The 25,629-nt window shown below is 43.9% G+C and overlaps 1 protein-coding gene and 1 non-coding gene across 5 annotated transcripts in view; both read left to right on the forward strand.

Moving 5' to 3' along the window:
* Nucleotides 1–1,183: 1,183 nt before the first annotated feature.
* On the forward strand, nucleotides 1,184–1,266 carry trnal-uaa. Its single transcript has one exon. It is a non-coding gene; the product is annotated as a tRNA-Leu (tRNA).
* A 2,623-nt stretch (nucleotides 1,267–3,889) lies between these two features.
* The window catches only part of utrn (utrophin), a 181,854-nt gene continuing 160,114 nt past the window's right edge, over nucleotides 3,890–25,629 (forward strand). For 3 of the 4 annotated variants that reach the window (XM_036549529.1, XM_036549532.1, XM_036549531.1), the window contains exons 1-3: nucleotides 3,890–4,325; nucleotides 6,468–6,631; nucleotides 24,971–25,032. In XM_036549529.1, coding sequence (XP_036405422.1) covers nucleotides 6,550–6,631; nucleotides 24,971–25,032 — 144 coding nt within the window. In that variant the 5' untranslated portion in view covers nucleotides 3,890–4,325; nucleotides 6,468–6,549. Of the gene's footprint in view, nucleotides 4,326–6,467; nucleotides 6,632–18,493; nucleotides 18,605–24,970; nucleotides 25,033–25,629 lie in introns of those variants that run through there. The other variant, XM_036549530.1, reaches the window with a different exon arrangement.

Below are 25,629 nucleotides of genomic sequence, written 5' to 3' on the forward strand. Positions count from 1 at the left end.
TCACCAAAGACGCAATTTAAAACCAAGTGTAAACAGGGCGGGGGGCGGGGTCGTTTCCAGCTATTGAAAAGATCCGAGGCTTAGTCAAGTTTGCCAGGGGCTTGTCTTTTTTTGAAGGGAGATCGGCATCGGTAGGTTGGGGAGGTTATATCTACCTTTATAATAAATAAATATTATCACACCTTCGGACGCTGCAAGTCAAGTTCCGCTCTGTTACACAGTCTGTGTGTTGTTTTGCCATTAACACCTCCTTTTTCAGGGCGAAAATATTCTGGGCTGTGGCCCCGAATGATCGGACCTAACGACGCCACTGGTTCTTGCTAGCTCGCTTTAGTCTTAAAAAAGAGGCGTGGAGGTGAAGAAAAGGCTCACTACACATGCGCATTGTAGGTGTACGGCGGGCTTTACGGTAACGTTACGGTGTCCGTGTTTGAGGAAATGACAGTAATAATATTAATTATTGCAATAATAATAATTGGTAAATATTAAATGTAACACATAACTCCCAAGTTAGTTAAGATATGTTCTGCGAATAGTCAAGACGCATCGGCCATTATTTAACTCTAGTGTTTTGAACGCTTACAGATGGCGACGTAAAGCTTCAACGTCAGACGCCATACCTCGCCGTGCTGTATTAATGGCTCCAGTATAAAGTCCTCAAAAAAGCCTTTCCGTGCAGAAAAAAAAAACTCGTCTTCATGCAGTTGAAAAAGATGTACTGTTGGTATGTCGGCATAGATTTCCTACTGACATCAACGAGGCCTGACGTGTAGATGTAGTGAATCTTGCATGGTATGGGCAGCGTTACAATTTGTGGCTACATTTTGGAGACGGTATCTGTAGCCTACAGGTTATATTCGTATTAAGATCATAATAAAGTAATTACATCAGCTACTTACTCATTGTAATTTCTTTTTGCATAATGTGTCGTTCATTATGACTATTACACTGTCCGTAACACATTGTTAGCTGACGTTACTTAAGCAAGAAGCTGCAGTAGCCGTTTGAAACATTTTGTATACCACAGGCTTTAAGCCATGCTTGTAGTTAGGTAGAAAGCCACAAAGAAGCCATATGATAGAGTAGCAGGAATAATTTAAATACAGTAATAAGTTATAATATTCTATGTTGGTTCGTACTGAACAGTATTATAGAATTTGGGGAGCCTTAACTGCTTATATGCACCAGGATGGCCGAGTGGTTAAGGCGTTGGACTTAAGATCCAATGGACGTATGTCCGCGTGGGTTCGAACCCCACTCCTGGTAGAAGCGTAAACTTTTTGGTCATATAAAGTAGTGCATATTACAGGCTACCGAAACAAGACTGCTCGGTTACTAAAAAGCAAATAATCTGATCAAGACCAACATTCTTAACCGCCCTGCCATGAATACAGTACATACATACTGCACAGTTCTGACTGAAGACAGCACGCAGGTTTGCAAACTAATGGTGGGAGAATTTCCTACACAACCATATAGCCTAGCTATAAGCCTCTATTCTGTTATCAGTCCTGAAAAGTCCAACTGAAAACTCAGGTGTACCGCTATATAAAAAATATATTAAATTTGCATCGCACGCCTCCTCCTGGTGTATACATGCTATTAATCCACATAGAAATTAATAGGTAAACACACTTCATATAATTAGCCAAGCACCTAGCCAGTACTAGTGTGTAGTCGTTTACATACATTGTAGGGTACAAGCTGTTTTGTGCAATGTTGGCTATTCTGTCATTTTATACTTCATGGTTCTAGCATCTCATCTGAGATTTCACCCATTCTCTCGAGTTCAAACCCACATTCTCTCGTACAACCTTAGGTAGCGTTTCCTTTCTGAACCACGAGGAGGCGCATAAACTCTTCTTTAAGAAGGAAAACACTACTTATTTATGCCAAGACTTGAAGACCCTGTTTAAAACAAATGAATATGGATCACGTACACAATGAACGCCAGCTCAAGTTCATTATTCAATTATTCAATGGGGTAATACTTTAACCAGATGAACATCCCAGGGCATTGTTTGACTTACTTATTTCGTATTAATATTCATTGTGATGCCACACGTGCACAACTTATTCATTCAACTTCATTTTAAATTATGGGAGAACAATTGCTTGCGTGATTAGATTGCTTGGTCCAAGACCAACAGTACAGTAATTGTGCCCTGACCTTAGAAACTGCTGTGACATTTAATTTCTGGCACAGTAACATTTTCCAGGCATGCCATAGATTCGTTTTAATGAACATATATTGGGGCACAAATAGAGGGCATTGCATTCTGTGAGTCCCAGCTGCCACCAGGAAGCCACCTTTCCCTGCCTTGGTCTGCCGTAAAGACCCAACTTACCTGCGTTCAGCTTGTTTTCGTAGATACGTCAGCCTTGATGTTTATAGGCCAGCGCAGATGAAGCCTGACATTCCAGCCTTTGTGGAGACGCTGCCCTCTCAGCTTACCTGAGCAGTCATCCGACACCTGAGCGAGCACACAGCGGAGCACTAATTTGTGAAAATCAAACCCTTTCTTTGTAGCGCATGAGGAAATACACACAAAGGCCAGTGTCAGCTGAGACTTGGGTGAAAATATTTCAACCCTCATATGGAAGATCAACATCTCAACACTATGAAAACCATCAGGTTCAAATTACTTTTTTTTCACTTAACACTTCTTTACATTTTCAGTGTAGCACTTTGATAACCACTACATAAAACAGAGAATGTTTTTTTTCTTGTCCATGCATAATCCTATTGCTGAAGAGATCTTTATAGATTGTTGCAATAGATGGAATAAACATTTATGTCAGTTTTTAATTGCTTGGAAGCTTGAGTTTATCAGATGTATTCTATGGAAAACTGCAAAGTTCCTTGATTTAGTTAAATAAAATAAACATTAAACCCATCATACTTGCAACTCTCAACATAATTATCAAAGGGGCAAAAATTTAGTCTGGCTGGAACTCTAAACCTCCCTGAGAGCCACCTTTCAAATCACAAACTCTTAACCTCATAATTTTCAGTGCATACTCCATTAGTATTTTTGTCAGTCATAATACATTATACTTTAGAAGACAGTCAAATGTCAGATGGTGAAATATATGCGTTTGAAGGGTTAAATATCATACACACAGACGCAATGGGTTCGTTTTTTGTTTCATTAAGTAAAAGTTTAAATAAATGAATAGTTTAAAATAAAATGTATTATTCTACAAAGTGCATCTTTATTTTTTTTTTAACAACAACAGCAACGAAAACAATGGTGCTAACAAGCATAAATGCAAGCGCTGCACAGGTACGAATTCATTCAGAATATCCATCAAGCCTGGCAACGCCACTCTCAGATGTGAGACTTTAAAGCTCTGTAACTCTACGTTTTGACTCAGCAAATCGCATTATGATAGCATTCGCAAAACAAGCGATTGTAAGCTGGTAGAGGAAATTAACACTAAACAATTTATGTATGTGTTGCTGATAGAAATGCTGAAAAGTGTTTAGATTACAAAAAGGAATATAAACCTGAAACGTAAATACTGTGTATTCAACGGACAATCAATCCGTTGTGGCTATACTGTAACTTTCTACTGAAGACACTGCAATTTTGCAAGGTTCAGAGGAAATCGAGGGGCTTTGGTTTCCGTACTGACGAAACAAAATAAATCCTGGGAGTCCAAACTGTTTCCATTGTACTACAAAAAAAACTGCAAGCCGGAGGTATAAGGGTCAGGAATACAAACAAGCAATATCACCCGATTTTGGATGAAGAATACTGCTACATGCGACGATCACCGAAGTGGAGCGGGTGGAAGATCCAAGTTCCTCCAGCGCAGAAGGACCACTCGAGTGCCTGGGTGCGCAGTCACGTGACACTGACCGCGCCATGTTTCCATCTCTGTGTTATAACTTTGCAGGCGGCCAGGGAAAAGGTAGCAACAGGAACAAAGTTCGGGACGAACTTGCTATATGGCAGCAGTTCTCTTCCCGCAGAAACAAAGTAACAATATCAAACTCGCGTATCAAATCCGGAGCTAATTAGGAATGTAAAGAACTGTAACGTGTGCCATTAACTCCAAAGAGCATTCTTTTTTTTTTTTTTAAAGTTATTCTGCATTTCACTTTGGGAACACAGTTGTTGAATGCTGAAAGAACTGTGCCATCATCGACATAGTTCTGTGGCAGGCTAGATTTCAAAATGTCTTAAAGTCCAAGAGTTGATCATGAGCTGGAGTCTTGGCAGTACATATTTTCTTTAAACCGGGAAGATTTCATGCCTATCTGGTTATAAATTTTAAAGTGGCTGTGTATTTGTGATTTTGGACTGCCAGCGTCAAAGGTGAGTATTCATTTAGGCTATTTGGGTTAAATAAAATAAAATGCAATTTATATTTATGTCACATCTGACAGAGTACGAATGTGAAGTTTGCTTACCTTGCTAAATAGTAAAGAAAGCATTTTTGCTCTGTGTCAGTAACAACTGGGTAGGCTAGTTTGCAAATTCGTGAACTGTGACATGCCGACAATTCCATTTGCTCAGTCTCTTAAATGGCGTGAAATAGAAATGTGTTTTCAGATTCCAAAACAATGCAATAATCGTTTTATCCTCGTAATGTTGCGTAAACAATATAAAACGAGAAATGTACTTATTTCTTAAACTATTTTTGCTGGTACCTTGGTTTTGTTGTTAGCAAGGAAGCTAGCCAGCTAATGTTCGTATTCGCTTTTTAGCATCAAATTAGCTACACACTTTACATGGTTGCTTTGTTAATCTGCTCAGATTAAAATGACACAGGAGTAGTGATCTGGAAAACTCTGAAACTAGAGATTGAAGTCAGTATTATGAAAGTACAGCTTGTAACGTTACAACAACAGAGGTCCTAATTTACCAGCTCTGAGCCATTTGCTAAAAGCCTACGATTCGCATAGTCTAAATGTTTGTCACCGAATGCAAAATACTCAGATTTACATGACATAATTTTAGAGTGCACTCGAAAAATCATAATCGGTTGTATGCCATTCGGTTGTAAAATCCCTTTGCTTTTTGAAAGTGATTCAAACCATTTTAAGGAACTGAAATGGACAATGTCCAAGTTCAACGTTTCACTTTTGCCGATGGTTGGACGTGTTCTGCCTAAATGCCCTGCCCAAAAGTACCGTAAATTTGCGAATCCATTAGTATTGTGAAGTTTACGCTTTTGTTAGTAGATTTTACACCTGGTCTCCATTTTAAAGTTCTTTAGTCTGAGGGATGTTCGTTAATGTTCAATCAGAAGCACGTAGACGTTTTTCATCCAGGGACTGCATTTAATTAACACGGAGACATTTAAACCTGTGCGGTTACTTATTAATTGAATACAGATGCATTTTTTTAAAAAGTTCATTTAAAATATTGGCTTAGAGTTCGTAGTTTGCCTGCACTGGAAAATTCTCTTTCTGGTATTATCATTAATGGTCAGCACAGATTGTGTTCCTTTTTTAATTATCTCAGCTGGACCCGTGCAGCATAGAATTTTGACCGCACTCCATAGTGTTCTAACGTCAGTGTTGTACAGTCTGGCAAAAAGCAAAATGCCTGCTTTGTATTCGACCCTTTCACTTCACCAGCGCAGGTTAGATAGGATTGACAGCTGAGCGGAAATGGGATTGTTTACTACTAAGACCTCTGATTGGTCCTCAGCCAAAACCCTGCCTCAACCCAAGAAGCAGAGGAAAAAAATTAAACAAATCTATCTATCAAATTTATGTGACAAAAATGGATGATATAGCAAACCAACAAGTCTATAATAAGTAGTTAAGTGTTTTTGGAAGTCCACTTCAAATGTCTGATTTCCTGTTTTTGGAAACAGGAATGTCCACATAAGGTGGGAACTGATATAAAATAAAGTATGTGGTCAGAGGCCACCTACATGTCCTTGGGTTTGTCACAACTTGTTTCAAGCAGCACCCTTTAAAATGGTGGTTTGGATGGTACCTGGCGGCAACATTACTCTGGTGTACACGGTTTATGGCCTGGAGACCATTAATGATAACATCTTCCGTCATTATTGGCTTCACCTCAGTCCTCAGAGGCATCTATTTTCCCCATCATAGTCTGTTTCCCGATGGCAAGCCTGATCTTGACAAACAGAAGATTACGTATCTTTGCTGTAGTATGGATCTACTGTATCTTGTTGATGTAATCACATGCCATTTTGTTTCAGAGCATTAGCACACTGGAGATGTCACAGAATGTTCAGACCCAGTGGCTTTCAGCTGAAAATGCAAATTGAGCTCTTAGCAAGGCAATACTTTAAATTGAATTTCTTAACTGACAACACATTTTTCCTTTGTTCACCTCATTTGGTTTATACTGAGTGGATTTCGTTATCCACAAGTCATCTTCTGGTTTGATTGTTATCTGTAACTGAAATGATTTTTGATCATGTCCATTTGTGGATCATCTTTGGTTTATAATGAATCATTTCTCTAACTCTTCCAGGTGTTACTCAAGGACCTGTATTTGTGAAGAAGCAATATATAAAAAGGATTACAATTTTTCAGAAGACCAAGACTCAAAAGAAATGGCTAACAAGGCATCTCCAACTGAAAACCCTGATGGGGCAGCTAACAATGAATTTAGTGACATCATCAAATGGAGGTCAGGTAAGTCAAACCATTGATGCTGAGAGGAACTGTCATTAAGGGGGGTGGCTGCAAGGTTCTCCTGACTGGCATGACCAAAAACAAGCCACAAATAGAAGGATTGTGCAGTGGATAAATGTGAGATATTTAAGATTTTGCAAGCAAACAACAGCAGTGCAATAGCACTTGGTCAGACTGGTGTGGAACTGGTACCAGCGTCTGTAGGTGGTGTTGTGCATGGGACGTGCGTAGAGGCAGAAACGATGAGGGTCCATGGGGACAAGTATTGCTGAGTGCCTGCAGTTTATGAGGAACAGAAATCCGGTGGGGGTGTTCAGCCTCTTCCACAGGAAGTCCACAGAGCAGTGGATACAGGCATGGAGGATATCCAGGCAATGTATAACTCTAGGTTACTCTGGTGAAAGCAAGCAAGCAGTGTATGCTCCAAGTGTTGATGTGAATGGCTGTGTGAGGTCATCCCTTATGATTTGTGTTTGCAATGAGCTACTTAAGATTAAGTTTTGGCATTATGCTTTCTTACCAGAATTCTGCAACTCGAATGACTTTGGGGTGGGACTGTCGGTTGGTTTCCAGGGCAACTGAACGGATTCCTTCCCTGATATGGTAGATATTGACTTGTGAGGACAAATAAACCATAGAAATCACACAGAGATGTGCAAGGGCACAGAAGGGGGAAAGCTGGAATCACAACCGTTGGAAGACACTTTTGACTTGCGTGATGAGGTTTCTTTTTTTTTTTTTAATCCTTGCGAAAATTACCAGTTGATGTGGTAGGCAGGTAAGACTAGAGACGGGAGGCAGCCTTCAGTGCTGGTTATGGCATCCATTGGTAACCTGATCCAGCAGGTCCGAGTGAAGGTGATTGTCACAGAAACACAAAGAAAACAAAGAATCACTGGCTGATATCTTCCAGTTGTAGCTCTGTGAAAGCCGGTAGTGTAGTGTTCTTTTAGTACAGTCTTTGCAGCAATGAAACAACAGTCAACCCTTTCAACAGCTGAGCCAAAATCACAGAGCTGTGATTCACTTGTGCGTTTGTGTGTATGTAAAACACTGCTGAAGTGCCTAGGTATTACATCATCTTTTGTCTCAGCAAATATGGAAAATAAGCTTTTCTCCTGTTTGTAGCTTTCTGTATTGATTCTTGTGCACACTGTAACACTTTTTAACAGGTTAACAAGGTGAATATTGCAGAGAATTAGCACTCAGCGTCTCTACTGTTGTCTGTGAATCAAAACTAATGTGTCAGTTCATTTGCATCATGGGTACAGTTGTGCACTGTGTCTGAAACGGATGCAGACATGTTGCTCTGGATGGTCATGGACTGGAGTGTGAGTGCAATAGTAAGTGCATTGTTCTCTGTCTGACTTACTGGAAGTTAATATGGCACAAATTGCATGATAATAATCTGAAATGTGCCTGGAGAACAGCTGCATGTTTACCAGTTTTGCTTGTCGGTGGTCTAAGGTTTCAGCAGTGGAGTGGGCCTCCAGGTCTCTTGTATGAAAGCCAATGTATCCCAGCCAGGAATTCCACCACTGGACCTCTAATTTACAATGCATGTCTGCAGACCACAATGCTTTTCTTATAGGGATTCTCGTTGCTAAGCAACGCTAAAAGTAATGTTTTCTTTTATGGCTTGGAGGGAAATTTTGCACATAACGGTGCCAGTTTCTAAAACAACGGAAGAAATATTGCTGAGTTAAATGAATCCTTTCTGTGTTAAAAACAACTTGGTTTAATTATTTTACAATATGCTACAAATGAATGTCCTTATCGCAGAGTGCACTGAATGCTAAATCAGACGGCAAACACTTAAAAAGCATTAAGTCTAGATATTAGTTTACTATAGGAAGGAGCAAGTTTAGCTTAGGAAGTTTTCTGATATCTCAGCGCTCTCTGAAGTTTGTCTGTGTCAGTAGTTGAGTAGAAAATAATAATTAACCTGAAGGATACACCTCACTGAGCTCATAGCTATAGGGTGTTCTTCATATAGGTGGTAATTTACAGCAACAGCAGGAAACGTACATGTAGTGTGAAAAGGGAAAGGATCTGAGTCAATGTACATAAAGGCCATGTGTGAGAAAAGGCCTTTAATCCTTGAGGTTTTTAGAGAGACACACAAGATCCCACTGTATGGAAGTGCAGTCGTTTGATCCACCAAGTATGGAGAGTTGCTTTTCCTTGCAGGCTTTTAATGTAGTGGCTACCGGAACCAGACCATACGGGAATGTCCATGGAAGCTTTAAACAGAGAGTGACAGTCGAGGGGCCAGTTACTGGTTAAGCAAAGTTGCCAGATCCCCTCTGATGGGCTCATTGGGGGGTTGTTTTCACAGCTGAAGAGCGTTCCCTGGGGGTTTTCACAGTGTGGCGCATTCCTTGTCTTTGATGCGCGCCGTGGCCACAGTCCACAACAGGCCCAGGGCAGCTCCGGCCTCGTCACCCTGTCCCCTGTCCCCTATCCCTCCGGGGGGGGGGGGGGGGGGGGGAGTGTGAACACTCTGGGGGGGCCTCCCCTCTGCTCCGAAGGCGTTACTTCTCCCTCTGTTTGTAAACAAGTGGCGTTGACAGGAAGCAGTTAGCTGCCTTTCACGTATGTGGTGTATCAGTTTGTTCCTGCCTTTCTAAACTCGCATTCATTAATGACTGAATTTTTGCAGTCCTTTTGCAGTGTTTTTATTGTAATGATTTACATGAGGACAAGGTGAGATCTGTTAATGATTGCCCATTTCCACAGCTCAGTTCTGAAAATTCAAATAAATATGTAGTTATGTAGGAGACAAGAAAGGTTTAAGACAAGTCATGACTTTATTTCAACCCAGTGGCTATGCAGTGAATTTGGTCACTGCACTTTAAACCTTGCCAGTGTTGTAATGGCATAAACATGCAAAAATGATTATTATGGGCTGTGGTGCAAATATTATGTGCATTTATTTTGTTGTGTATAGTCTCTGCACCTGAATGGTCATGCATGAAGTTTTCTATCAGACACCGTACATACCTATTGAAGATAATTGATTTTAGCATGAGCAAGACAGGTACTGCTTCTCAAAATGGTTAGCACCTCTATTCTTAAGTTTGCTATGAATATTTCAACAGTTCCAGGATGAGCAGTATGAATCTACAATATCCAGAATATGTAACCTTAGTATGGACTCTGAAGCTATTTTGAGGAGCAGGCATAATTTGGGAATGGCCCATAACGAGCAGACAGTGACCTCAGACACTGGCCCCCAAAGTCCAATATCCATTCTTTTCCCTACACCACTGGGACTTGTCTAACCCTTAATTTGTTCTTGCTAATTTCACTGATGAACAGAAACATTTATCTGAGCGGAGAAGAAAAATAAACTCAGAGAGAACACAGCGCATTATGAAGTCTGGGCATGGCTAAATTATCTCTCTGGGTGGAATGCTGGAATGTTGAATCATACTACTTGTCTGTGATCATGGAGATAGGAGTCTCTCTGCTTTGAGGGACAGACAACTCTGGTTTCCCTGAGCAGCTGTGATGCAAGAGTTCTTCTGGGACAAATGCATCGTCCTGTTCGAGCGTCAAATTTTAAGAAGTGTTGACACGCAAAATCAAATCTTTGTTTTTTGCCTACCCTTAATATTTACTTATTTTCATGTTGAACACCTAGATGAGTCAGAACCTTTAGGAACGCCACTGAATGGAGTTTTCCTTTTTGATTTTACTAGAAGTTTTCAGATTTGTAGAAAGGATTGATTGAGCCCAACCACACACACACACACACACACACACACACACACACACACACACACGCTTCTAGTAGAACTTTTTTTTTTTTTTTTTGAGAAGCACACACATTAATCTAGTAATGCATAAACTGAACAAAGTCAAGAAGAACTGAAAACATCACTTGAATAAGCAGATATGTGAATTCTCTAGTTTTCCTTCGAGTGGAAAGGCAAATATAAACACAGCCAAATAAGTACATTAACTTGTTCAAGCCTTTAGTAGGGGGGAGGGTTAATGTCCAGTCTTATGCATGGAGTTGGCCAGTCAGGTGTGTGTGTGTGTGTGTGTGTGTGTCTGTGTCTGTCTGTCTGTCTGTCTATATATACACTCATATGTATCAGCCTTGATGCTTTGCTTTTTAAGGCTGGATGCACTGATGGTTTTCACAAAGCAAAACACAGTGCCAGCTGTGTTTCAGCTCATTGACACAGGCCTGATGTAAATAGCACGTCATCACATTTTAATCAGACAGGTTTGCGAACGCACTGCTGATTGGCTATTACAATGTTGCGTAACTCCACCCTGTTCTACAGTTTCTCTGGAAACGCAGCTCTGTCTTTGACAATCTTAATTGGCGGGTATGAATCATGTTTGATTTTACTAACAGTGTCATTTTGCAAGCCTGACAGTCCCTATTGTCTGTATTGTGTCACTGCCATCAAAACCATGTTGCGTCATTACCTGTGTGCAAATTTTGAGACTTCCCAGACCAAAAGGAGCCTCTTTCATAATGTGATAATGAAATGCTTTGTGACACTTTTATAATTTCTCATGTTCATCTATTGATCTCCCTGCATAAAATGAATCAGTAGCAATTGCTGCTGCTGCACTTCGTACATGTAAGGGTTGAGTTCATCAAGCCACAGTCTCATTGCAACCTGACAGGGTCCAGCAACAGCAGTCTTAGGACCTACACAGTGTCAGGGAGCATATCCAGCCTAAAGTGCTGCTACAGTGAGCTGATGACACTGAGGCCACCAGGACCTGGCCAGTCAATGTACTGTGATAGTTGGAATGAATGGGAGATGACTAGACTAGTCTTGCTGAGATGCTACATGTACAACTCAAATGAATCGTTAGGTGTCACTCAGCCTATTGGAGTGCTGTATGTACCAATGATGGGAAGGGGGTTGGGTTGGGGGGGGGGGGGGGGGTGAGTACATGAACCTGATTGAAGCCTTTGTGACACCGCATTGCTATACAGCATCAGCACATTGTAACACAGAATTGTGAATCATATTCGACATAAAATATGCCTGAGATAAACATTTGTTAACAGGGTAATACATAAGGTCTGATATGGATTAAACTGATTGTTTCTAACTGTTATTTACATCGAAAAGTACAAGGATAGTACGTTGGAAAATAAATGACTGAAAGGGTCCCATTTAAGGGTATCTTTAAGCTAATAATCAGTCTGATGTAAAGCAGTAGCATTGTACTGACGTTCATCATTCAGAACTGCATTGCTGGAAAAGCCAGTTGGTGAAGAAAGGCATGGTTCAGCCACACCCAGCCCTTTATTTGTCACGAGACCATCCTTGGGATGGTTTGAACTGGCTTTCCTCAAGATGGGAGACATCACTGTGGCTAGAGGACAGGTTTCCCATCCTTTGTAAGCGTGTGGCAAGCCTGACTGAAAAGCTTTGTCTGGTTTCTGTTGTTTTAAGGGTAATTTTTCCAGGCATTGGACACTGGAGAAAGTTTGACTATATTTACTATGACCATATTTGTGTTAACTGTGCAAAGTGATGACCGTATAAATGTGTCTTTGAAAGCTAACAGAATGTGCTGTTATATAATCACCTTTCCTTCAAATGAAAGTTGATATATTGTCGTGATTTAGAATGGCCTGATGTAGTGGAGCTTCTTGGTACACTGTGTGTACAGCGGGCTGGAGTGAAGGGAGCATAGTACGCCAGGACATGACACAAGATTGAAAGCTTTTTTCCCCTGTAAAAATGCAGGTGTGCTAAACCTTACTGGAATGCCATTCATCACTGAAGGTTATTTCAGCCCTGACAAGACGGACACAATTCATGTGTTGCTTGTGTCATCTGACATGTAATCTGGGGGCATTTGATTAATTTTGATAACCATGTGATGTTATTTTATGGAATGCAGTGTTTCACAAACACTTGCTATGAGTAAAGAGAGTTGTTTTTTTTTTTTTGGTTTTGGATTATATTCAGTGCTATGCTGGAGCACAGTAATCTAAACCATACTGTACCATGCTGTAGTTTTCTGTACAAACTACTTCAGAAATTCTATAGAAAATATACTGTACATAGGAGACATTTTTTTTCCAAATAAGTTGAAAAATTGGTTGACTGATTAGGAACATTATCAGCTGTTTGGACAGAGTTATTGACTGAGCTGACTGTTCATGAATCAGCATCTCTTCCTCCTTCGGCTCAGAAGCACAGTTTAAACTGGTTGGATTTATTGCTGATCCTGTAGGTCCTCTGAGTCCAAACCTGCAGATGATTCTAGTTAGTTTCTGCTGCTGGACTGAATGAAATCGAGATGTTTTCTACATGAAGGCGTGCTTCATGCAGGAGGCAGCCCGGGCCAACTTAATGCAGACTTTTTTCTTCTTCTTTAATAGGATCCAGCTGGAAGTACAAGATGAATTGTAGCATTATATAAATTGTGTGTTCTACAGTAGGAGCATGAAGTGGACGTTCTGAATCTTGCCTGCTTTAACTGTTTTCTGTCAGTATGAGACGACTGCCTTTTTTTTTAATCCCTCTCTTTTCTCCATTTGGTGGGAGGGACCGTGTAGGAACCCAGGGTAACATTTTGTGGTTCTTGTCTGTTTGCTTCGTCCGCCCTCTCAGAGGATCGGCAGTGAGTCAGGCCGAAAAAAGGAAGGCTAAAATGAGTGATCTGTGGTCACAAAATGAGCCCTTTTGACTGTCGTCAACTGCGGTGCGACTAAGGCCCCCCTAAGCTGGATTTTGTGAAACATGCAGCTTTCACAAAGTGCTCTTTTTCTAAGAGTTAATGCCATGCCACGCCCTTCTGGAGCTTGCAGTCAGATGTGCATGTCGGCAGCCATTGGGGCCTGTGATCACTGAGTTTTATGCTGCATGTGGCTTTAATGCACTGAAGGAGAGGCCTCTTGCTATGACTCATCTTGTGTTGGCCAGAACTGGGATGAAAAAAAGTTAAGACCCTATAAAATAAATACATTGAGTATATGAGATGTAGCTGGTATGTGTTTGCAGAATCACTTTCTCCATATACAATCCTGCAGAGGGGAGAGGGTGTGGCTCCTTTATGATGTCACGCCTCAGTGTGTGCCACCACCCGATCTGAGATGTGATTGGTCGGTGCGCCCGGAATCCCTCATGGAACTTTCTGACGCTTGCAAACGCAGCTGCCAAGATGTCTCTGCGGGGTGTGGTCCGTTATGCTATTATGGGAGGGTGAACAAAATGCCCTGCCAGACTGAAGACAAACAAACCACTCTAAAATAGCTGACATTTAGAAATTGGAGTCTCTTGGAGGCTTTTTGACGTGAAAGAAAATCCATGAAGTGCTGGAGATCTTCTTGTACTTGTGCAATGGTTTTTGGTGTTGGGCTGCTGCCGTGTGGGTCTGGGAAAGTTTTGCTGTCAAACACCTCAGCAGGGGTGGCTGTGTGAACTGTCAAGCAGATGGTTGCGAGACTGAGCAGCTGGAGCTCGACCGCTGGGTATACCGCCTCCCCCGGTCAACCAGGGGACAAAGTCACCTGTCCCAGTCCACCTATCAAACCTTCATGTGACTGCAGGTTCTGATAAAGTGAACTGAGACTCTGATCTCTTTATAGATTTGACTCAAAGTTGCAACCAAAGAATGAATTGCATCAGTGGTCTCATGTGATAAGCTTTCGTAGTTGAGGCATATTAACTTTTCGACATTTCAGAATATACAGGCTAATACCAAAAACAGACTGAAAATAGGCCTGTTCTTTTATTAGTTTAGTTAATGTCGTATTACTCTAATTTCATAGCATTATAATAAGTGGTTATTTTGTTATAATTATGACAATTAAAATTCTTTCTGGTACAGCATTATTAAAATCTGGACTGAAGCACTGGTAGGCTCTAGTGTTGGAATGCTTGTTGTGTGTAGGCGTATCCTTCATAAACGGCACAGCCTGTCTCCCCTCCATTTCTATCGGTTGTTTATGTGGCCTTGAGATGTGTTCTGCACATCATTGCGTTGGAATGTGGAACGCAGAGTGTGGAACCTGAGTGTTGCATTTCTGTGAGCCAACTGTTGTTTTAGAAAGTGGTTCTGTGTGATGGGTCCAGTTGGATAGGCTAAGAGACAGGCAGAATGTTAGAGAATAAACGGCTAGTTTGGCGATGAATCAGAAGGAGGGGGTTTGTTAACTCTCTCCCCTGACCTTTGTGCAGACATTACAAAACTGGGCATGGCTAAACAAACGTGAAGCCATCCCAAGAGTTCAGCTGATTCCCCCATGCCCTGTGTCAAAGGCCACAGAAAATGATTGATCAGCACCTGTGCTTGTCCTTGCTGTTGTAACAGTGAGAGGAAGTGGGAGGAAGACTGACAGAGCGTTCTTAGATATGAGTGGGAAGGACAATTAATTCTTTTATTTAAGGACAAGTGCAGCAACTCTTTACTAACCATTGCAAAAAAACTCAAAACGGCAAAGTACAGTACAGACGTTTGAAATAATTTGACTCTGAATTTTCAATGGCTGCTAAGAGCTTATATTAGAACAATAAAACCCTCCCTTTTTACCCCCAAGTTCTGTATTAAAAGCCTTTCTCTTTGTAAATAATGACTCATTACAAAGAGATCTGCACTCCCTCACATTTCATGCAGTCACGGAAATGTATAATGTCATTTTTTTGAAGGGCTCTTTCTTAGCCTCTGCAATGAATATTTATGAGAAAGAACACAACCCGAGATTTTTTTCAGTAAGGGTTTGAGTGCTGATCTGTGTGATTGATTAGTGAAGTCATGCTGGAATCTTTGAGTAATTAAATGTTTGGTCTCATCCGCAAACCATCCAGTGGTCTGTCATTGGTATGGACTGTCACTTATTGAACAGGATGTCATGACGGCTTAGATTTTTTACAAGTGGAGCTGAATGATTCAGCCAAGCCATGGAAAATGCTGCTCACCTCTGAACACCTTTGTTCTTCACCCATGACATCTGCTTCAGACTCCAAATCGTGCTCTTTGAGGAATGGTTGGCAGTCGTCTTTCCCAGCTGTGTGCATGAATGAGCGTGCATGAAAGTGCGAAGCCTCACTGACAGTGGGTTGGTTGGCCAGGCTTGTCTCGTCTGACAACTCTCAGGACCCCTGCAAGCTGTCAGTCATCAGTGGGTTTCTTTAATAACGTAAATGGAGTAGCATCTATACTCCAGTTGGTGTCCTATTGGAGTTGTGGTGCAAAAAGTAGCCATTGGTTTGTGTGAGTGGAGGATTGCATTCGTGTCTCTCCGGCACTCCTGCCTGCAGAGGTTGTCAGGGTAAGAGCCTGAAGTGCTTCTGGCAATTCCAAAAAGGTTTGTGTGAAAGGAATAAAATATTTTTTTTTCCAAAGAATTCAGAAGCTCAGCTGAAGAATTAAGGTCCATGTGGATTTGTTTCTGTATGCTTGACATGGATTTGTATTCACAAAAGAGCTTGGTTTCTCTTTATTTTTCTGTTGTCAATCAAGAGGCTGGCAGCAGGTTTGTGTACATGAAATCTCCCTGTGCGTCCCAGCGGTAGATGATGTCAGCTCCGGGACCTGTAAATAATAATCCACATCCATCAAACAAATAGTCCTCTTGTGTTTCCTCTAAACCCTAATTACAGAGAGTCAAAGGTGAGGCAGCTGTTCCCATGACACAAGGAAACAGCTCTGACACTCACAACCACTTAATCCTGTGCTTCTCACATGTTGACTTGTTGGCCCTAATGTATGTTGAATTTATGTTCAGAAAAATAAATGATTCATACTCTTGGTAATTTCCTCCAAGTTTTTCCAAAGCCTCTTGATCTCAGTGGCTATTGGCTAGCTTGTTTTCGTGGAAGTTTTTTGTTTTTGATATGATGTTTTAGTCCTTAGTTACATTAACAACTAGTTAGGGTTGTTGTTTTTTGCTTGGTATAGCTAAACCCTTTATATCCGTCGCTGTTAAATGGCATCTCAGAATGTAAATACATGGCGGTGCTTTATAGCTCTCAATTCTTCTGGGCATCGCGGGGACCTCCAAGGGCTATACAAAACAGCGAATTAAAATGTTAGTAGCTCCTGGCGAAAGGAGGAGAATGTGTGCACTGGGTTTCCTGGCAACCAGCCAAGAGGAGCTGTCTTCGTGTTGGCAGATCATCTGAAGCCACAGTGGGATGGACTGGCCAGGGGGTGGGGGGACATCTATCTCCCATCAGATTGAGAGTGCTTTCATTTTTTGGGGGGGGGGGCTTTTATTTATTATTTATTTTTTCGGCGGGGTGTGGCACATACCCGCGCAGCTGGGCCCCCGTGCTGCGGCCCTTCCGTTTGATTGCCGTGTGACGACGGAGGAACCAGGCTGTCCGCCAGTGGCCGTTTGGGCATAAAAGAGCCACTGGTATGTACAAAATGTGATTACTACTGTCAACACTGGAGTGAATAAAGGCAGAGCAGAGCCCAGACAGATAGTTACTAAGTGAATGAACTATTGAATCAAGGAGCAGGAATGAGGCCACCTTCACGGGCGCTGAATGGGGCTAGCGCGGGACCCGGTGTGGGCTGAGGCATTTTGGGGGGGGGGGGCTTTCAATTGAGCGCTTTATTCCCCGGCCCCGCAGACGTAGGCCGGAACATCTGACTCACGCAGTCCTGAAAGCCTGCTGCGGCCTTTAATAAGGACTTTTTCCCCCACCTCTCCCTTTAAGCCCTGTCTTTTTAACAGCCTAGAAGTGATATGGTGAGCGGTGATTGGCAGGGAAAAAATCACTAGTATGACACAGTGTATACACCACTTGTTTATGGCCTCCAGCACTCCTCCAGTATATAGAACACATGTAAAACTGGCGCGCAGTGAGGAAAGGTGTTGCCAGCAGATAGAGGTGTCCCCGCGCCGCAGTGTGGCATTAATAGAAAGCGCGGTTGTTGGAGGCTCGGCTGAAGTTTGAGGGAGGCTCCGCCGCTTTCACCCGCTGCCAACAACAACCTGCCAGGGCTGCGGGGCCTGGGTGCAGCGGAAGGGTGGTGAGGGAGTTATCAGATCAGAGGAGGAAAAGAGCCGGCCGAGCGGGAGAAAGGAAGAGTGAAAACCCCTGTCCCGCGAAGGCCATTTCCCGCTCGCCCCCCTCCAGTTTTTTTCCAGTTGTCCCCCCGCGCAGCGGCCAGGCAGTTGCTTCAGCAGTAGAGCAGAAGCAGGGCACTGTCCAGCAGGAACCTGTGGATTGTTTACGCGGCGGCCTCCGCTCGCCTAAGCAGAGCAAGCTGTGCGCTCGGGTTTGTTCCTGTGTTAAACCAGGAAGCCGCTCTTGCTTTCAGAGGGCTGCTTCCAGGGAATGCCTGGATTGGCTGGTCTATATACGCCTGGTTTCAAACGCCAGCTGTTCCCTGCTAAACAGCATTACTGTTAGATTATATCTGTAGTTATTTTTTTTAGCTTGTGCCCTTCTCCTATATGACTTGAAATGCTCACAGTTCTCAGCTTTTAAAGGCTGGAACCGATTGTTACAAGTAGAGGTCCTCTGCCCGGGATTTGAACTCATGTCCTCCAGGTCCAGAGTCCAGGGCTAAAACATGAAAAGGTGCCAAAAGCTTTCAGTCCTCTCCCATCTTTGCGCCGCCATGCACTGTCGTGTGGCCATGCTCTGTACACACTTGTTCTTATCTGGAGGTGTGCAAGCTGACCACCTGGGGAGTCCTCCAGCTGTTCCTTCCCCCTGTCACTACCATGTGAGCCGTGCCTGTCACCAGGCCAGGAAGCCACACTGCGTAGTGTTGATTGATTCATCCTGGTCCTCCGGCACCTTTTCATGTGGTTTCTGTGGTATCCAGAGTGCCCCGTCACTTCAGAGAGTAAACACTCCCAGCATGCTCTGCGGCATGCGCAGCATCCACTTCCTCTCTCATCACTTTTCTTCCTCTGCCGTATTTTTACGGTCTTTATTATGAATTTCAGCAAATGGTTGCCTTGGAGAAAGCGCAGCCCCTCCAAGCAGAAAAGAAAGGCTGCTTTTCCTGCGCTGGGTAAGTACAGTACGCAGCTGCGGTGTTTCCTGCTTTTTGTGTGAAAGGGAAAAAGTGATTCAAGTTTTCAAACGCTGGGCCTTCCTGTGATCGTGTGGACCCCATTGTTTCCCTGCATTCTTTAGCCTTACTGTAGCACTAGCAAGGGCCAAATCGTAAACATAAATTTTTATGCTTGTATAAAGTAACCTTATTCATGTAGAAGTGTTACCTTACACATTTTGTATGTCTGTTCTCTAAGTTATGAGACATGACAGGAAAATGCCGATTACAGTGGTGAGCATCTGACTCATTCTGGGGGTGTGAAGTGACAAACTGTTATTATCCTTAGGAAAATGCACACAAATGCACTCACAGTGAAAGCGCTTGGTGTCTTATGTCGAAAGACAGCGGCGACAGGGTTGTGATTTGTGTCCCTTGGTTGGTGACGTGCCCCTTCGATGCAGATGAGTTCTGTATGAGGAAGGCGTGAGAACAGTCCTCTTTTATTGGGCTGATCTGTGAGATGAAAGCCGTGGGGGGCGGGGGGCGGAATGGGTGTGTCATGGAAAGGGGGCGAGCGGGGACAGGCTGTCCTCGCTGGCCGGGTATGCGCAGCAGCGTGCCGTGGGGGGCAGGGGGGGGGCAGCCTCTTTTACCTGCTGGTATCTGGGCCTCTCTGTGGGCTGCTGCGTCATCTCAGTGCCTGGAAACGTGCAAGAACGCAAGTGATGGACTTTAAGATACAGGAATCACAACTGTCAGCGGGGAGCCCCGGAGAACAAAACGGGATGTTTCTTCCTTTATCAGGGGCACTACTACACAGATAGAATACGCACTCCTGCTCTGTGATCTCCAGACAGAATGCAATGCCAGCATGGGATGGCCTATCAGATGAGACTTCTTTGTTGTTCTGTATGTCGTCTTTCTCTCATATTTTTGTTAGCATGGCATAGATTAAGATCCCCCCCGAGGCTGGGCCCTGATACGATTTCTCTTTTCAGTAATACCACACCAGAAGCTTTAAAGACGGAGGGCTCGGCGTAACAATAACATTAGGTGGAAATTAAGTTCTTCCTTTTCACCTGTAGCGATTGTTTCATTGAAAGCCTCCTCGCATTACACTTTTTAGTTGGGAGTGACCCGTATACATCTTACGGGAGGCTTAGGGAGTGACGTGCTTCCGACTGCAGTGCAGCTCGGTGGCTAGGTGAAAATCCATGTTTTGAACTACTCTGCATAGTCATGGGTGAGGGGGAGGATGAACAGGAGATAAGCAGGCACGTCAGCTGGCATCCCGAGCAGCGCAGGACCAAACCAGGGCTGAAACCACAGAATGACAGAAACCTGACCTCTCTATATCCTTGCAGTGCTCTGAAAGCAGATGTTAGATCTCTTTTATTTAAAACATCAGTAGGCCTTAGGCCCGGATAATGCGGCTGATGAGGAAGTGTAGCCTTATAGCCCTCACCCTCTCCTGTTCCATTACTTTATTCCATATTTAACTGCTTGGCAGATGCCTCAATCAGGCCTGACTTGCGATTCTTACTGTTTTTCTACCTCGCACATCTGTTCGAGTGAACAGCTGGGTTTCTCTTTGCCGGAGCCATTTAAGAAAGCGAGCTGGGAGCCTGTGACCCGCTGGCTCAGAGCTCGGTGCACAGATCGGTGCTCCATGTGGCGGCCAGGTGCGCGCCCATCGCAGCCCAGGCTGAACACACGCCCTGCGGGTGACGCTCTCCTCCCCGCAGAAGGCAACAGAGGAGGTTCTGTCCTCCACCAGCGGACCACAACACATCCCACAGTGCACTGCCCACTGGTTGCTGCGCGCTCTCATTGGCAGTTAGCACCCCCCCTCCCTCCGCTTAGCCGCATTCTTCTGCAGCTCCTTTGGTCAAGAAAAGACAGTCTTGGAGACGGAAGAATGTGAGAGCGGACTGAAGGTCCCTCTTCGCCTCCGCGCTCTGCTGTTGGCCTTTCGGGTCGAAGCTGGAACTATGGCACAGCGCGTTATCCAACTCAGAGGTATGCTTGGTTAGGGCCGGTGCATTGCACACAAACTCACAGGTACTCTTGGTTAGGACTGGCACATGTCACTCAGTCAGAGGTATGCTTGGTTAGGACTGACATGTGCCAGACATCTCTGCCATCTCATGCTGATACAGACATTGCTGTGGTTCGATACGTTGAGCTGATTTGGAGCATATTATGCCGAGAAACGGCACTGTGCATGCAGTAGCTTGGCATGCTTTGTTGCATAGGAGCGTTTCACCTTGCATTTAATGAGTAACAGGTTGCGGAGGATTCCTGAATAATAAGTTGCACTGAAAAATTGAATTTTGCAGTAACTTTAGGGAGATGCGGTGTCGCGTTGTAAATCAAGGGATCAAATTCCGGAACCCAAGGTGTTTTATAGGATATGCAGTTAGACCAATATCGAAGTGCTGTTTTCATGAAGTACTGTTGTGAAACAATCCCTGCTTTCAAAACAAAAAGGTTTGCGTTATGCAATGTTTTTATAGAGCTCATCATGCCTCCTATTAGGATGCCAACTACTTTTGGATACATGGGCACTGTTAAGGTTTTTTAGTTGCGTTATTTTCTGTTTTTTTAGCTTTTTAATGCCAAACAACCTATTTAGGAAAATATTTCAGCTGCCGTATGGCAGATTTGCAGTCTTTGGCGCTTTAACCAGATGTCATATCTTCAGGGAGATGTTTGCACATTGGAGACTGAAGTCCACATTCTCTGTTTAGTGGAACATTAATCGTTCCCACTCCACTTGGTGCTGCAGAGCTTACAGGCGTGGAAGCAGTCTCTCCTCCGTCCCAATCTCCCTCTGTCAGACCTATAGCATGCATTTAGGAAGCAAATAATTTGTTTTGAAGAACTAAGTGGAGATCTAACTTAATCTTCCCAAACAAAGAAGTGTTTGCTCTACAAAGTCTCAAAGCCCTGCAGCTGCGCATAAACATCTCTTGTCAGGCAAGCCAGGGCAAGTGACCAATCAGGGAGAAGAATGTGTCTGAAATGATGGGAATTCAAAACATTCCTCACATCCCACGAGTGGGAATAAAGTGCATGCTTGCACTAAAGTGCCCAAATGGGGACAATTTATACATTTTCGTAAACATGGTGCTTGCTATAATGATTTATGGAGTTTGGAGACCCACCTTTAAAATATGTTATCAGGCAAGATGCCAGAATATCGATTTGTTGACATGTATTTGCCTGTTTTCTTTTTTTTTTTTTTTTGCTGAGCAAAGTGCACTGTGTTTGCAAAATCCTTCCTGTCCTCTTGTTTTCCATCTATATAACACATGGCCTGTCTGTTGGTGCAGATCTCTTTACTGGAGGCTGTTTATGATGGCCCTTCCCCAGGTGAAGAAACGGGAAGCTGAATGACTGAAGACAGTTTCAATGTAAGGTGTTTAAAGGAAGCCACAAATATAACGCAGTTTGTTGGCTGCACGGATACGCAGTCAGCTGCAGCTGCACAGCTGGGCCGCTGCTCCCTGCATGTAAGCAGCCGCTGCCAGTCATTAGCTGCGCAGCGAGCTGTGAGAAGAGACTTCTGGGAATTAACTTCTCTGATGTAATCAGTCTTTCCTGTTCATCTGGCACAGTGGAACATTACCTTCCTCTAAGACAGGCCAGCCCCTTAGGAGACACTGTTTCTGCACGCAGCTCCCAAAGTGGCGATTCACTTACTTGACCACATAATATTTCACTTTTTTACAGTCCTCTAGTGTGATGCCTTAAAAAGCAGTGTGCCGCAGGCTATGGAGACTCAGAGCTGCTGTTACCAGTCTCCTGAGCATATTCTGCTGTGTCAGGAAACCCCTCAGAGAGTGTTTGTTTGGACGTGTGTGCATATATCAGTTAGCCTTGTAATGGTCATCGGTGAGGGTGGAAAGTGCCACCGTGCATTCACTCTGGATGTGTTTAACCTGTTTCGACATTGTTTGGATTGCTATTGGCTTGGAAGTGAACTGAACTCAGATCAGTGCATGAGGGGCTCTCTTAACCCTGAGCGTGTATGTTGAATAAATGCAGTGGTGTGCGGTAAAGCTGCCGTCATTAGCTATCAGATGCTGTTGCTTTGGACAGCTGGCAGAGTCTTGTACACATTATCCATTTACGTGGCTGAACATCCACTGAAGCAACTTGGGTTACGTTCATTTCCCTATGCGGGGTATGAACTAGCGACCCTCTGGTCATGAGCCTTGCTTTCAAATGACCATTGCATGTTGTTGCCGTATATGGCGATTTCTCAGGTGTCCTGACACGGGCATTATGGTGTTAACCTTGTCTTATGTAACGTGCAGTCAGTGTTTTCCAGACACGGGCCAGAGGGAATAACACGCATGCCTGTGTCTGATCACACGCGCTGGAGTACATGGCATGGCGTCGCTGACGAGCTGTCATGTCTTTCAGATGGATGCTTGCTTTCACTGCACCCCGTACCCCACCCCCCCCACCCCCCCCACCTCTCAGAAAGCCCCTCTGCAAGCACGGCATTCTTCCTGAGAGAAAGAAGAAACACAATAACCTTTTATGAATCAGGGGTATTGTGTTCCAGAACATGCCGTGGCTGAGGTGTTTGGGGTGGAAAGTAGGGTATCTTTCCACAGGCCTCTCTCATTCACCATGGCTCTCTTTGTCACAAGAAAGGAGTGTAGAGTGGCGTGCCCTATGACATGTGTCATGTAGAGCTTTACATGCAGAAATTAAGAAAATTGCTGGGTAACATCAACACACAATTGCAATAATTATCTATACAAACAGGCTGACAGTGGTGGTGTTTCACGTGGCTGAGCTTGACAACAAATGCAGGTATATCTGTGTTAGCCATGATAACCTGAAGAACCACTTTTTTGTCTGGGTCCAACTTCATACTACCAAAGCAAGTATAGGACAAGACAGCAATCCATCACCAGGCTGTTATCTGATCTGTCTCAGCAATGTTGAAGGACAAGCAGAGAGGCAAGGCATGCTGGGTTTTGAAGTCCTTGGTGTGACCACCTCAGATGGGCTGAAAATTAACCATTTGGCACGGCAGGTAATCATCTGTGTAAACACATGACCACTCAGCCGGTAACAGGAGGCACCAAACAGGCTATCTGGAACTGTGCGAATCATTGGCGTAGCAGTAGGACTAGCGACAGTTGTGGTTATTCTTTAACCTGTCAGTATTTTTAGTGAACTCAGCCTTTGTGTGTCCCTAACAGCTCATTGGATCATCACGTGCTCTCTGAGAATGCTTATTTTTCTTACATCCTCTTCCTCTTGGTAAACTGAGTCACTGGGGCATGCATGTTTTTAGAGGTGTGTTTTCCTCTCAGCGGTGTGTGTGAAACAGTGTCCTTCTCCCTGGTTCTTTCCTGTTCTGGCTAGAGAGAGGCGGTGGAGTTGAGTTCATGCGCACCACCACCCCGGGCCACGGCCGATCCCCGTTCCCCGAAAGGGGCGCACCGGCGGGTCCCCCTCTGCTGCCCCGTGCTCCCCTGAGCCAGGGGGCGAATTCCTCCCTTTATTTCCCAACATTCCTCATCAGCGGCGCGCACAGGGCGCGAACAAAGGAGGAGACAGCCCCCTCGGGCGGGTGATCATAACCTCTGACCGCGGGGTTCACCAGCGTTTACACGGTGGCGCTAATAAACCCGCAACTCCGCCGGCGCAACCGGGCACCCCCCCCCTTCTCACCAGAACGCAAAACAAACTTCCCGTGGTGGACCCCAGGGCTGTCAGCGGGCCCATCATGCCATAATGCGCTCAGGAATGAGGATCCCCCCCCCGCCCTACCCTGAGCGCGCTGTCCGAGCCACGTCCCAGATAACGCGGGAGATGGACAGGGCTATCAGTTACCGTGTCACTACAAAGTAATGAAAAATTCAGATCAAAGCGGCCAGCCCAGCGTGCGGCTCACACAAATGACCTTTCGTGCTATTGCATGGATCAGCTCATGTCAGCTCTTAGGAAGGGAAAAAAAAGAAACTATTTCAGTTTGAGGCTTATTTCCCCTTTTTGAGGTGCCAGGAGATGGTGTAACTGACCTGGCAAACTGAACTAATAAACAGTCGTCTTTTCAATGAACATTTGTACAACATTTTCTTTGTAAGGCGAGTAAGATCCTGGTCAGAGTTGCAGTAGACATTCTCAGTGTTAGTGTCCTGATATTATCCTACCACATGGCAAAGCTTCACCTTCGAAAGTAACATTTAAACAATAAAAAAATTATATTAAGTCTTCCTGAGGTTGCTTTTGAGTTGAGATCTACACCTGTTGTTTTGTACTGCTGTTGTGACTGATTACATTACATAGTGTTGTGAAACTTGGACCTCCAGGACTGTAACCTCACTCAGACTTCTTTTTTTTTGTCCACAGATGAACACGATGCTGTACAGAAAAAAACATTCACAAAATGGATCAATGCTCACTTTTCCAAGGTAACGCTAAAATGATTAACTTAACTGTATGGAATGTATACATTCAGTAAACATGACGTTTCCTTGATGGTTCTGTGGTGCTGACTTGATATGAGAATATGAAAGTGTGTTGGCTGGAAAAAGGAGTCCCATCATTGCATCACTAACTTTGAGGTCTCTGTTTACATAATATAGCATACCACCAAGAAGTCCTTTAAGCTTTGGGTAACAAACAGACTGAAAGCTTATGGTGCTACATGTACATGCTGTTGCAATAACGGCCAAGTCAAAGTGAAATCTAAAAGTAAGGAGAGGGTTATTTTTAGCTTGACACATGGTCAGTGTGACAGTGGTGGCAAGCCCCCAGAGACCTGTGAGTTTTCCCACAGATTTTTCCCAGGGTGTGGAGACCAGCTTCTCTGTACTCTCAAAGCCAGGGAGGGCACAAGTTAGCAGGTGACCCTAACATGGGACAGGAGTGTGAGATGTTCACACAGAGACCTGCTGTCCTGTAAGGCAGACTTTTCCAAGACCTGGGTCGCTTGCAGGGTCAGAGTTCATCCAGAGCTCTGTTGCATGGAAACAACTGAATATGACCCCAGTGCATCACCGGGGCCT

Source organism: Megalops cyprinoides, chromosome 17 (genome assembly GCF_013368585.1).
Source record: "Megalops cyprinoides isolate fMegCyp1 chromosome 17, fMegCyp1.pri, whole genome shotgun sequence".
NCBI lineage: Eukaryota > Metazoa > Chordata > Actinopteri > Elopiformes > Megalopidae > Megalops > Megalops cyprinoides.